General features: G+C 40.7%; 1 protein-coding gene across 2 annotated transcripts in view; it reads left to right on the forward strand.

Moving 5' to 3' along the window:
- flt4 (fms related receptor tyrosine kinase 4) overlaps window positions 1-14,199 on the forward strand; it is a 42,266-nt gene that overhangs the window by 19,989 nt on the left and 8,078 nt on the right. For both annotated transcript variants that reach the window (XM_034121232.1, XM_034121233.1), the window contains exons 7-18: window positions 41-209; window positions 4,021-4,138; window positions 4,293-4,477; window positions 5,304-5,469; window positions 7,624-7,759; window positions 8,280-8,388; window positions 8,957-9,316; window positions 9,821-9,967; window positions 10,672-10,803; window positions 11,298-11,404; window positions 13,343-13,478; window positions 13,974-14,075. In XM_034121232.1, coding sequence (XP_033977123.1) covers window positions 41-209; window positions 4,021-4,138; window positions 4,293-4,477; window positions 5,304-5,469; window positions 7,624-7,759; window positions 8,280-8,388; window positions 8,957-9,316; window positions 9,821-9,967; window positions 10,672-10,803; window positions 11,298-11,404; window positions 13,343-13,478; window positions 13,974-14,075 — 1,867 coding nt within the window. The remainder of the gene's footprint in view (window positions 1-40; window positions 210-4,020; window positions 4,139-4,292; window positions 4,478-5,303; window positions 5,470-7,623; window positions 7,760-8,279; window positions 8,389-8,956; window positions 9,317-9,820; window positions 9,968-10,671; window positions 10,804-11,297; window positions 11,405-13,342; window positions 13,479-13,973; window positions 14,076-14,199) is intronic.

Raw genomic sequence — 14,199 nt, forward strand, 5'->3', positions numbered from 1 at the left:
ACCAGTAAATAAAAACTTAAATGTAATTTCCTCTCACCAGCCGAACAGGGAAGACACTAAGCCCTCTCGTAAAGCTCTGTCTCACAACACAGAGGCTGTTAGCTTCCTCACCATCCACAGCGTCAACGTCGGAGACACTGGCCCGTACATCTGCAACGTCACCATCGTGGGAACAACCATAACCAAGCAAACTCAGGTCATAGTTTATGGTAAGCACTAGCTCAGAATGGTGCAGTTCACTACTTTGCCTTTTTCTTGTTTGTAAGATCAGTTGTTTTCTACCCTAAATATCACACTTGTGATGAGTATCTGTACATTACAAAAAGACCTGTGTTAGCAGCTATGTGAGGCTGGATGCTAACTTCAACATGCTAACTAAATGACATTAGGACCAGTGTTTAGGATGAAGTAGCACCTAGTGGTGAGGTTGCAGATTGCAACCAAGTGAATACCATTTCGCTCAGCCGTCCCTTTCCAAATTTCTTGGAGAAGCTATGGTGGCTTTAAGGTAAGGTTAAAGCAGGAAAGGCCCTCTCTAGAGCCACAGTTTTCCATAGTATAGAAACATGTCGGCCTCTTTGTAGAAATAAAGACATTATTTCAAGATAATGACAGCCCAAATAAATTTGGTTTTAGGTAATTATATACAATTATTGCAAACAAAGTTATGAGTATATTCAATTTCTCACATGAATTCCCCTAGAATCTTAAACACTGGACTTTTAAGCTGACTCAATGTTAACTACTACATCTGAGTGTAGCGTGTATGCTAACATTAGCTAGTTAGCAAATAATTATGCATTTCGTGTCAGGGGGAAAATTAATTCTCTAAGGACCGTAAATGTCCGTCATAAATCCTTGGCAATCTATCCAATAGTTAGTGAGATATTTAAGTCTGGACCAAAGTGATGGGCCGACCCACGGACCGGGCAGAGAGAGTCCTGCTGCTAGCATGGATAAATACATAGCATGTCTATGTAACTTGAAATGATTGTGATGCTGGTAAATGATACATTTGCAGTGTAACAATACTAGAGTGTAACAGTAAGCAGGATACTCAGCAATGTCCACTACAGAGCAATATTAAACATTTTTCACTTTGCTAGCTTACATTAAACATCATAAGCTACTGGCCATATCATTCCAAGAAAGGCTCTAATGAAAAAAAAATCCCTGAGGGTGTTAAACAGAGCAGGGGTGTTTTATTGCTTATAAATCTAATTTCAGAAGAACAAATCATTTCTTTCCTGAAAAATGATATAGTCTTGCTTTCAGGAATCCTGCATCAAATACAAATATGTTGTAATGTAGACATGAAGGGTGGCTCTAATTTAAATTAGGTCACAGCACAACCCAGTCTCACGGCATTTCGTGTTATAGTCACGACATTTAATCTATTGATTCGTGTTCACCAACACGATTTTCCCCTTTTTTTCGTGTCACACAGAACGATTTTAAAAGCAATGTATTTCTATTGGTAGTATGTTTCGTGCCTGCACCACGTCTTTTTGTCCGGTCGGGTCTTGGAAGACCGGAAGCTGTGGGGTTCATAAAAACATGTTCTTACTCAATATCAAGCCACGATTATTGTTTTTAATTTTAAATCGTATAATGTCTGACTTTTTTTGCCGTCCGCGAGGAAAAGAAATGGGGCTCAGAGCCTCAGAATACTGGAATCTGTATTTTTTAAATCTTTTCTTCCTTCTAATTTTGTCAGGACCTCGACACAAACTGATGAACCCAAATGCACGACCAAAACTGAATACGTGACGTGGATCATAAATATATCAGCAATTAAACAACATCTTACATTTCTTTTCACACAATACGTTTCCTTGCAGTATCAACACTAATTCGGCTGACTTTTATATTTGATCCAATTCGTAGATAGGTTATATTTACACCAAAGATATTACTGATTTTCTTTGAATATAAGAATGTAAATACTGAGTTGAGAGAATAGTCAGGGGTTTTGGGTGATGGGAGACACATCTATGGAATCAGAATTTCAATAGCTTACCATTAAATGACGGATATACCTTTCTGTCTGTGATGTTTTACAAATCAGATATTAATGTGTAGAAGTAAAACATGTGAAATAATATAGCAATATCCTGTAGAATTATGTGAAAACATGAATAAAATACACATCTTCAGATGTTATACATACATAAGTGTCCTACACTAATAATAAAAAGTTATTATGGTATTGTATGCTGTGTGTACCTTGTGTGCACCGCCTAAAGGTTAAAGCACGTTATTTAATTATTTTTTTAATATGTTATATTTGATGAAAAAAATATTAAGAGTACTTTCATAGGGGGAAAGTAGAAGGTCAATGATAGAAATATAGAATATAAAAAATCAAGAAGATACTGTAAGTGATCTCTACAATAAAACAGTTTAGTGCCGGATGTACAAAGATATTAATAGGAGGATGTGCAAAACAGACAAACTAATTAACCTTTATTTAAACATTAAATAATACTTTAGATTAAGGTCTTCTTTTAAATAAGAAAAAAGCTTTGGGGGTATCAACAGATAAATATTAAGCCTGACAAAGTACTTAACGTCTAATATATTGCTTTCCTGCAATGTTAACTATGTTGAAGCACTTATTTTAACTGATATTATACATATGAATTATATATTTTTTTCAAGCAAAGGGACTGTAGTCCCAAACGATAGCTGAGGATTATGGGTATAATGTCTTCGGCCATCCTAAACTCCGAAATGTTTTTCGGATTTCATATCGCATTAACACCATATCCCAACGTGCATTGCGGCTAAAACATCCAATCACCGAGCTTAAACCATAGCTGAGGATCTTGGGCAATCAGTTCAGTGGCTGTGTATCGCAATGATGCTCGAAATGTCCCATATAGGCCTACGTCTGTTTCCGGTTATTTTATTTTGAAATTCAGTTCCTGAAGGATGCCAAAAAAGCCAGAGATTATAGAATTAAACAAATAAATAAAAACAAGGATAATTGTGTGTTATTGTTGAGTAAATAACAGTGTGTTCTTTAGAAAATAATAACAAATTAGAAGGAAAAAAAGATTTAAAAAAAATACAGATTTCAGTATTCTGAGGCTCTGAGCCCCGTTTATTTTCCTCGCGGACGGCAAAAAAAGTCAGACATTATACGATTTAAAATAAAAACAATAATCGTGGCTTGATATTGAGTAAGAACATGTTTTTATGAACCACACAGCTTCCGGTCTTCCAAGACCCGACCGGACAAAAAGACGTGGTGCAGGCACGAAACATACTACCAATAGAAATGCATTGCTTTTAAAATCGTTCTGTGTGACACGAAAAAAAGGGGAAAATCGTGTTGGTGAACACGAATCAATAGATGAAAGGTGGGGTAGGTAATTTTGGAGAAACCAGCTCGAGTGCGCTAGAATTTGAAAATACACAGCCGGAAAAAATCTGCCACTTCCTTATAGAGCCCCTCCTCCAACACACACGAACGCGCACATGACCAATGAGGGCACGAGATAAGTTTGTGCACAGATGGAAGGCTGACAGGCAGGTAGGCCATCCAGTTATTTTAGCCGGGCCGGCTAAAATGATTGGTCGTGCTTTTTACAGTATACTACGGCTTCCACAGATGAATTTTTTTTATGGATTTTTTGTCAAAGCACTTAAAATATTCATTGCTATCGGGATGTTAAGAGCATTCCATGGAATATAACAACAAGTGTATTTCGAGCCGGCTTCTTAAACTTACCTACCCCACCTTTAAATGTTGTGACTATAACACGAAATGCCGTGAGACTGGGTTGCACAGCAAGGTGTGTGAAAATATATTCCTAGAAAATTCTCAAACCTCTCCTTATGTTTTTAACAATAGGTAAAGCAATAAAGTGAAGATTCTGAATGTTTGAACAGCATGGATAGATTTGAGATCTTTTTTGTGGACTTTTCTAAACTAAAGCTTGAGAAAGATTATTAGTGGAGAATTCTTTGTGCTTTAGACACAGATTGTATATGAGTGAATGTCTCTTCTTTCAGAAAAGCCATTCATCAGCCTCAATTACAGAAATGGAGCAGTGGTGGAGGTTACAGCTGGCCAGAAGTTGTTTAAATTACAAGTAAATGTGTCTGCCTTCCCACCACCCGAAACGCAATGGTAAGACGACACTCTGGTGTATTCACTGAATGTAATGGGCTTTTTCCAATAGCATAATCAGGCTTCATGCTGCTTAGGTTTACAGATGTATCTAAAGGCAGAGCACCTCAGCTGGGTTGTATCCTGCAGTGTAGCAGCTGTGCCTTGTGTCCAGGTATAAAGATGGAAAGCCGATAAACCAACGCCCAGAGTTCAAGATGAAAAGGATGAGGATACACCTTAACCACGCTCTGGAGATTAAGGATGTCTGTCAGGAGGATTCTGGGCTCTACACTGTGGTGCTGAGAAACAGTGCCGCTACGCTGGAGAGTAGGCTCAACATCACGCTTGTCGTCAACGGTAACTATTCTGTTGGAGATCACGCCAGATGCTATGTGTACAAAACAGTGGATGTGCAACAGTTCACATTCATGCTACAAAACTCAAGAGATTTACAAGTTTACCAAGCATGGATCATGGTATTTTATATAAACATTTGTAATAGGAATCAAGGCCTCATGCAGAAACATTATTTTTCTCTTAAATTATTTAAATTTTCTGTTAAGAGAAATCTGTTAGTATATTGCTCCCTTCATGAAGCCCAATGTGTGGTTTGGTTTTTGGGGAAAAAAGGATAAGAATGTTCAAAATATAGGCAGCATAAAGATGTAGCATTGATAAATAAAAGATGCACGTAGAAATATAAAAATCGCACAGCTGTCAGGCATGAAAATGCAAACAAACACTTGATCATATGAGATATATATATATATATATATATATATATATAAGCCTAGTTTCCACACTTTTAGTGTTTGTGCGTTATTTTAGTGTGTCGAGGTAGAATTTTATGTAAGACTTGAAGAAGAAAGGAAAGGTGGATTTCTATTTTGCAACTGTATTTGCATAATGTTGCTAATACAATTGATCATAGAAGAGGAAAAGAGAATTTTCAGATTCTAAAAATAAACGTGTAGTTTATTTAAAAACAAAAGTAAATATTGGGTTCTAGCTTCATGCTATATTCAATTTTAAAACACTTTAAGCAGGTTACTTCAGGACATGTTCAGGACATGGGTTCAACAGTCCAGTCTTACATGAATGGAGCACTGCACCCAGGTCTGTCACCCTAAATATTATACTATGTTGCTGGATGGATGGTTTGATTTGCTCTCCTCTCCCCCAGTTCCCCCACAAATCCATGAGAAGGAAGTGGCAGACCCCTCCAGTCCTTACCCCAGTGGCAGCAGCCAGACTCTAACATGCACTGCCTACGGTCTCCCTGCTCCCACCTTCAGCTGGCAGTGGAGAGCCTGGGGCCCATGTGTCCTCAACAGCAACCGGAGCAGAGTGTAAGTCAAGCAACACACACTCACACACAGGACTGACATTTTTGCAACATATGTAACCAGTGTGGGAGCAGATAAGGTTCAATCGAACAGGACAGGAAAGAAGAGAGGAGTGGAATGCAGTGCATGAAGCGTTATGTGAAGACCAAATAAGAGGAAGAGGTCAGTTTGAAATTGTCCACTGGCTCTGAGTGAAGAAGAGAGGGAGGAGATGATAAAGGAAAAGGTTGTGAATAAAAAGTTGTGGAGGTGGATGAAAAGAGCAGAGATGAATAGAAAGGCAGAGGAGAAGTGAAAAGGCAAAAGAGAGGAAAAAAAGGCAAGTGTGTCTGTTCAATGTCCAACCTGCTTCCTCCTCCGCGCTGTCATCATGTTACTCTGCGGATCATCCTCCACACACACACACGCACGCACGCACGCACGCACGCACGCACGCACGCACGCACGCACAAACACACACACCACACATACACACACACACACACACACACACACACACACACACACACACACACACACACACACACACACACACACACACACACACACACACACACACACACACACACACACACACACACACACACGTGCTCAGTCCCCCAATGCGATGTAATGGATTCTTTGCACAGCCCTATACATTAGATTTCAATTATTTCCACCCCGGTAATGCGACCGCTTCTGCTGAATATCCCTCAACTGTTCCCCTGCCTCCATCTTCCTCCAAGCCTTAACTTTTCAAGTTATTACTGTTCTCTTGACCTTTCTCTTTTGGCATTTAACATTAGTGTGGAAATGACGAGCTCAGAAATACACATTCAGAAATACAACACAGTGGAAGATTAGGTGTAACGTAAACTCCAAAAGACCAGTTTATGTTATGTCTCCTGTACACTTCATGTGACATTTCATGGGCGCCAACCCTTTCTGGCGTGTGCTGTAGGAATTTAATTTCCTTTATTTATTTATTTTTGAACGTAAAACATTTCGAGCGAGACACTGAATTCACATTAGTTGTTGCGAGCACCATTCCCTGCAAAGTCTAAGAGTCTTTTCAAAATGACATAAAATAAAATGTGTTATTCATGGACATATTTTGGGTGATTTCCCCCCTGATATTTTACATTTCTCAGCCCCTTGTGGGTAGATCATTATCACTTTTATGTCTGTACACTTGATATACAGTAAGGCTACTGCCGAGCAAGGTTAACTAAGATGAGCATAAAGATTAACTAGAGGAAATCTTTCAGCACCTCTAAAGCTCACTAATGAGCACATCATACCTTGATAGTTTAATCCATCTGAAAATCAAAGTATGATTAACACACTGTTCTGTGCTGGACTATTTCTTTACCGGGGAGTCTGTAACTTCTGACCATCGTTGCCATTCCTTTAGCCACGCCGCAATCATGGCCATATCAATATCAGTATCGGAATTTAACAACCCAACATGTGTAATATGTGTTTAGTGGAAGATTAGTTTGACTTTTTGTGTAATTAAAACCACCAGAATTCACCAATCATATTTAAGGTTAGGAAAAGTCTCAGGAAATGAATGTAAGTCGATGTCATTTTCTACCTAGTGACAAAAACAAACATGGTGTATGTTTTTCCATATTCTAATAGTGGCAATAGCATCTTATACTGATTGTAATGACCAGCAGTTTGTTAAAACACTTTGAGGGAATTAAAACAGGTTTTATCATCCAGTTTATTTCACAAATAATTGGTTTGTGATCATTTAAAATAAGTTATGTTTTATTTATGAAATTTGTATACAGTTGATACGATATGAAGATTGTAAAAAGAAACTAATCTTTATTGCCTTTTGCTAATAGTTGGCCGGTGTCTTTTTCCATTTCATGTTTCATTAGTTCTGCTAAGATGTTCACAGTCACACGGTTCATCATAATGGAAACTGATACCATACTTTTAACATTAGTTGCCAGGACACTTATAATTGCCTTTTTTGCTTTGGGATTGAGCTCATGTTCTGATCTGAAATGCAACCCAGTACATACACATTTTCTTTTTCATAAAACCATAGGATGTCTGGTTTGATTTGCTTCTGAATTCTTCCCCACTGCCAGCTCTGTGATGTGAATCTTAATGAAGCGAGGTGTCATGAATGCGTGTGTGTGTGTGTGTGTTTCTCTCCAGGGTCCGGCGAGACAGGAAAGGCCGGAGTGACAGGATCGCAGACTGTCAGAACTGGCAGGACATTAACTGGGAGAACGGCATGAATGAAATCGAGGCGGTTGAAACGGCGGTTGAGGTGGTGGATGGCCGACAAAAGGTGCATCACAGCTGTTTGATTGTTCTTGCCGTTTTATGCAAAAGCCAACCTTTTTAAGAATTCTCCGTAAAAGAATGACATTATCGTCTGGTCGTTGCTGAGTAAACACCACATTGATATAGAGTGGCTTTATCTGTGAGGCTTTTATGGAAGTCTCCTAAATTCTGAAATCCATAACAACATTTCTCAATCATGGACCATTTCCACATACAAAATATTTAGAACAGTCTTCCTCTGCCGACTTCCTGTAAGGACTGCTTGCAGGGGCCTCATGTGCACATCCACAACAATAAGAGGGCATTTTATTTTATGAACACACGCAGCCATTGCAGAATTTTGATGTCTTTCAGCCACACCTAATTAAGGAGGCTTCATGCTGGCCTTTCAACCTCAAAATCAGATTTATGTCAGCTCACATTGAATCCACATCCACACATTGATGGCAGACTGGATTTCCTTTTAGAACATGTGTGTTTCCTTCTGATAAATTCAAGGCTCATCACCTTTTCTCACCTCACAGACAGTCAGCAGGCTCCAGATTGGCAACGCCAGTGTTTCCGTCATGTACAAGTGCTCTGCTGAAAACAAAGTTGGCAAAGACGAGCGGCTGATTTACTTCTATGTGACCAGTGAGTATGTCGGGTTAGATTTGACCCTGCTTTTGACCAAAACAAAGAGCACATACACATTGGTATATTACTCACTGGTGAATTCTTGAAGACAATTAGGAAAAGTCGTTTTCAAACCCTTGTGAAGTATAATGCAAGTTCTATGTATCCATTTGTATGCTCACTACTTCCCAAACACATGCATTTTGCCTGAAACCTTATTTTTATTTTATTTAAAAAACGTTGTACTAACATAGACGAGCAGCTCGTCCGCTCAAGCTTAAGACCATTTTTCTGGAGGTGTGTTAAATTGCTACGTTTTGTTACGACTATGCATATTTGGGAAGTAGAAAGCATACGAAATATAAATGAGGAATGACACAGCCTTTTTTTTTTATTCCTGTTGTTTAACTTGGCCACAACTTACTTCAAATCATTCAGGATTTTCTCAGTTTTTCTATTCTTCTTTCACCAATAAACCATGCCAAAAATACATTTTATTCAAGGACTCAATGTTCATGTCCACACAAGAGCTTTGTGTTGTTAGGGAAGTTAACAGCCCCACCTGCCCTTCTCTGTTTCTTCACAGCCATCCCTGAGGGGTTCAGTGTGGACGTCCACCCCTCGGAGGATCTCCTGGAACAGGAGAGAGTGTCCCTGTGCTGCAGCGCTGACAACTACACCTACGAGCAGCTGCAGTGGTACCGCCTGGACCCCCAGGCCCTGCAGGACGAGCAGGGCAAGGCTCGGGAGCTGGACTGCAGGAGCGTGCACCTCTACGCCCACACCCTCGAAGGCCAGCTCTCCTTCCAGGAGCCCTCCAACAGCTGGGTCCTGGACTTCACCATCCCCTCCATACAGATGCAGGATGAGGGTCATTATGTGTGTGAGGCTCAGAGCAGGCGCAGCGGGGAGAAACAGTGCCTGTTCAGATACATTTCTGTAAAAGGTGAGACATGAATGAGAAGAAAGCTCCAGACACAGATACACACACGTGCCCGATGCACAGAGTATAGTCACTCTCAACTACAGCTGATTACAGAGAACATTTCAGCCCTTGGCAGGCGAAACACACACAGGTCGCAGTGGAGCCTGTGCTGAGATGCTGGAGGCTTAAAAATACACACACTCTCTCTAAGCCCACGCAGCCCAATACCCTCATCCACACGTAATGGAAAGAGTACCTGGTATTTGCACAGTTCACACATAGCAGCAAAGAACAGAGCTGAGGGGCTGTAATGCACAAACAAATGCCTGATTCACCCATTTCGTGTGCTGCAACCTTGCATCATACCCTGGAGGGTAGATGTACATTTTAATGGGATTTGTTGACTTTTGACCTTTGTTCAAAACCATGAAACATGTTCATTTCCGACAAGTCATAAGTGCTGATTTCCCTTCTCTCTCTGCTCCTGCTATTTCTCCGCCTTTTGGCCTCTCTTTGTCCCTGTAGCCCCGGAGGCGCCTCGATACAAGCTCAGCCTCACGAACCAGACGGTGAACGTGACGGAGTCTCTGCGGATGGAGTGCGACGTGGAGGGCCGACCTCTGCCCCTGCTCTCCTGGTTTAAAGACAACCAGCCTCTCCACCACATGTCAGGTGTGTGAATACACCCACACAGGTGATGCACACGTTTACACAACAGTGCTGCCGCCCACCCTCCAACCCACACGTACTGTACAGTCTAACACAGCAACTTGGATCTTGATTTAGAAGGACTCGTAGCTCAAGAGATCATATCTGCTTTTCTGACATTAGATAAAATATCAAAAATAATGTGCTTTGTTAATATTTATTAAAAAACGGACAGACTTTGGCAGGTGTTCTTTTTGTTGGTGTTACACTTTCTGTCCTGATCCTGATTCAAAGTCAACACACAGATGCACAACCACCCACCAGCCCACCCACACACTCATACTGTTTAGCAAATGTATCGAAGACAACCAGCGACAAAAAGTTGTGTGCAGATGTGTTTGCTGCACATATGCACACCCACGCATAAAACCCCACAGGCAGATATTCATGGCTCATTAGCTTTCCCAGCATGCATCTCCTCCTTACATCTGAAGGAGAATAGGAGGTGGTATTGAGGGTCAACATGGGTGTGAGTGACAGCCGAGGCTCTGGGTTCTCTCAGAGAGGCTGCTGGGGCAAATGTGTCTCGCCTCACAGGGGCGAGAATTATAAATGAACTCTTACAGATCGAGGTCCAGAGGTAAGTATTCGGGGAATGTTGTTGAAAAAAGTTGCTGAATTTATGATGTGGAGTGTTGAGTTGCGGTGCTGTGTGTGTCTCTCTTCAGGGATCCAGCTGCAGGACTCAAACCGCACGCTAAGTATCCAGCGGGTTACCGAGGAGGACGCCGGGCTCTACACCTGCACCGCCTGCAACCAGCGGGGCTGCGTCCACTCCTCAGCTGCCGTCCAGGTCATCGGTGAGACACACACTCACACACACAGTCGCACAACACACCTGAATCCACTCACACTCGCTCGCCACTGACATGCTTGTTTAAGTGCACTCAGGCCTCAAAACACCGATGGCCTCGAGCTCACCTCTTCACACACAAAATGTTCACGTCAGGATTTTTAGTCTTTCACCTCTCACACTTTTCACTGCAGCTGTATTTTGTCTGCTTTTTGTTGAGCTCTCCGCAGTGAAAATCAAAGTCATTGACTGCTGGGACATTTCGTGCTCGGAATTCATAATTGAATGTGTTTGCTCGAAGTGGACTCATGATGAATGGCTGAATTGATTAAAAGACTGTTTAGCACCACCTGATGAGTTCAATGCAGGTTTCAATGAGGATCAATTGTTTGGGATATACTGTAGCACCCCCTACAGCTGGGAGAGGGAAAAGCCCTATAAAGTTGTTTCAGATACAACATTTGCATTCAAAAGTGACTTTCTTTCTTTCTTTCTATCAAGGTTCAAACGACAAGGCCAATGTGGAGATTGTAATCCTCATCGGGACCGGAGTCATCGCCATCTTCTTCTGGACTCTGCTCATCCTTATCTTCTGCAATGTCAAGCGGGTCAGAGAGGGCGCCAATTTCCCCCGCATGTCTGTGTGTGTGTGTGTCCGTGGGTTTGTGAGAGAAAGTGACAGGCTGTGATGAAGACTCTTCAACCTCTGACTCAAAGCATGTCCGTCGACGTTAGAGCACAATCTGTTTGATCTTTGAGACGGTATTCATTCGGGAGAGTTACTGATAGCTGCCAGGAAATAGTCAAATAAGTTCTTTCTCCTCGTCGTCTATAGTGATGCCAAATTGCTTTTTATTTTTACTCGCTTGGTCACTTATTAAACCGTCTCGCACTGTTGCTCTGCAGCAGATTCACAGTGCGGTGCTGTCGTTGTCAAATTAATCAAGACATGGATTGTTATGCACAGATGGCTCTTTTTTCTCTCCTCTCTCTCAACTTAACTCTATCTGTTCGTCTCTTGACCCCTTGTTCACTTGAGCCTTAAGGATGCCTTGAAATGTAAATAATAAAATGTAAAAACACATCATTATTTTTAAAAATAAGCATAATTGAGACGTGAGGAAACTTTCAATATAAGCCTACTGGCCATCACAGCAGCTCCTGTCATCAGCAGACAGTTTAATTGCCCAGTGAATATTAGCAGTATGTCACAGCTTCCCGAGTATGCTATTAAAAGCACATGGTGTTGAATTCACATTATAGGAACGACTGAAACTGAATTTAAAAGATTGAATGAGTCATATGAGACAATATGTTACTGCTGTAAATAATATAAGAAAAGCAAACCACCAGTAAAATATTAAACTCCTGGGATAATCCTGCTGATATGACAGATTTTTGATTATTAAGACAGGGCAAGGCATATTTATTAATATGGCTAACTTCAGAATTGATGCAAATTGAAATTGCTTTACAGAAAACATGAAAAGCATTGAGACAAAGTGCAAAGGAAACACACATAAGAAAGACTCTCAAATACAACAGTCATTAAAGAGAATAGAAAACAACACGCTAAATTAGGATAAGGCAGATATAAAGAACAGGAATAAAAGTTACAGTGCAGTGAACAAACATTTCTTTAAAAGACAGAGGCAAACAAAAAAGGTCTTGATTTAGTATAATTAAGACTTATAAAAAGATGTAGTCACGAGGCACACAGAGTCAGTTACCATGAGATGCAGTTGTGAAATCTTTGTGTGAAATTCAGAGGTGGGAGGAGTACCAGTGTAGGAATACTCTGTTACAAGTCAAATGTTACTCAAGTAAAAGTTCAAAAGTGTTAGCATCAAAATATACTTAAGGTACCAAAAGTAAAAGTACTTAATGCAGATTGTTCCATTTCAGAATAATATATATTAGATGTTTTAATTATAATATTGATGCATTCAAGTGTTAATCACAGCAGGTGGAACTCATTTGAAATACAGCTGGGTAGCTTGTGAATTTAAGGGTCATATTGTTTATAATGAATATATACTGTATCTGTAAAGTAACTCAAGTGACTAGATAAATGTAGTGGAGTAAAAGAACAAAGTAGCATATCATGGAAATACTCAAGTAAAGTACAAGTACCTACAAATTGTACCTAAGTATAGTACTTAGTTACTTCCCACCTCTCGTGAATTGAACATGGAGAGCTGTGGACTGCAGATGTAATGCTCTGCTGAAGGCCACAGGTGTTCAAGCACACTGTGATCAGTGAGCAGCTGGCTCTGAAAGCCTTCCATACCATAATAGGTTATGTGGCTGCAATATGCTTTCATTTGTCACTGGAAGTCTACTTCTCAGGAGCTATAAAAAGCACATTTGTAATATTGTATCGTTATGTGTTTTAAACTGTTTTTTTATCCTCATAAATATGACCTTACATCTCGGAAGTATCCCTTTAACTGGAGAGATAACATCCCAGCTGGCAGATAGTCAATACATGTTGAAGAATATATATCGTGGTTGACAATAGCTGTCTCTTTCTCTCTGAATTTCAGGTTAATCCGGCAGACATAAAGACGGGCTACCTGTCAATCATTATGGACCCGGGGGAGGTGCCTCTGGATGAGCAGTGTGAATACCTGCCCTATGACTCCTCTCAGTGGGAGATCTCCAGAGACAGACTGCGACTGGGTGAGGAGGCGGGAAGGCTGGGAGAAAAGGACCAATGGATGCTCCGATTCATAAGCAAAAATAGGAGCGGGGGGGTTTGTGGGGGAATATGCAGGCCAGGATGAGAGCGAATAGATGGATGAAACTGAATTAGTTTTCCATTTCCAGAAGCCTTAATGGCACGAGTTTGGATTGCAGCCAGCAGGGCAAAGTGCTGCCAAGTGAAGTGCTAATGTTAAATATGTGCTCATTCCATGCAGAGCTTTTTAAAAAACGCTCTGAGGAAAAGCATCTGTTCCACGACAGTTTCCTTCTCATGGGAACATGTTGTTTCCAAATGCTGCAATCGAGATTTTAATTCCTTCCCCCTTGTCTATAAGGAAGCCAGATGCATTTACATCATGCAACCCCTCCCGAACCCTAGACTGTTTGTTTATTCCTATGAGACCCAAACACCTGCATTGATCGATGAATCATGAATATTCTGTGGTTGTTTGCTCCTTTCTCCTGACACAGGCAAGGTTTTAGGCCACGGTGCCTTTGGAAAAGTAATTGAGGCATCAATCGGTGTCAGCAAGAGCAACAGTTTGGACACGGTGGCTGTCAAGATGCTGAAGGGTGAGATTTGTTTTTGTGTTTGGGACAGGAGGTTTTCTGGGAAGTCTCTGATGCACACACATTACAGCCTGGTAGATAAACAATACAGATATAAACAATGAGATTTATTTCATACCTAATGTTT

This window comes from Trematomus bernacchii, unplaced genomic scaffold (genome assembly GCF_902827165.1).
Source record: "Trematomus bernacchii unplaced genomic scaffold, fTreBer1.1, whole genome shotgun sequence".
Classification (NCBI taxonomy): domain Eukaryota; kingdom Metazoa; phylum Chordata; class Actinopteri; order Perciformes; family Nototheniidae; genus Trematomus; species Trematomus bernacchii.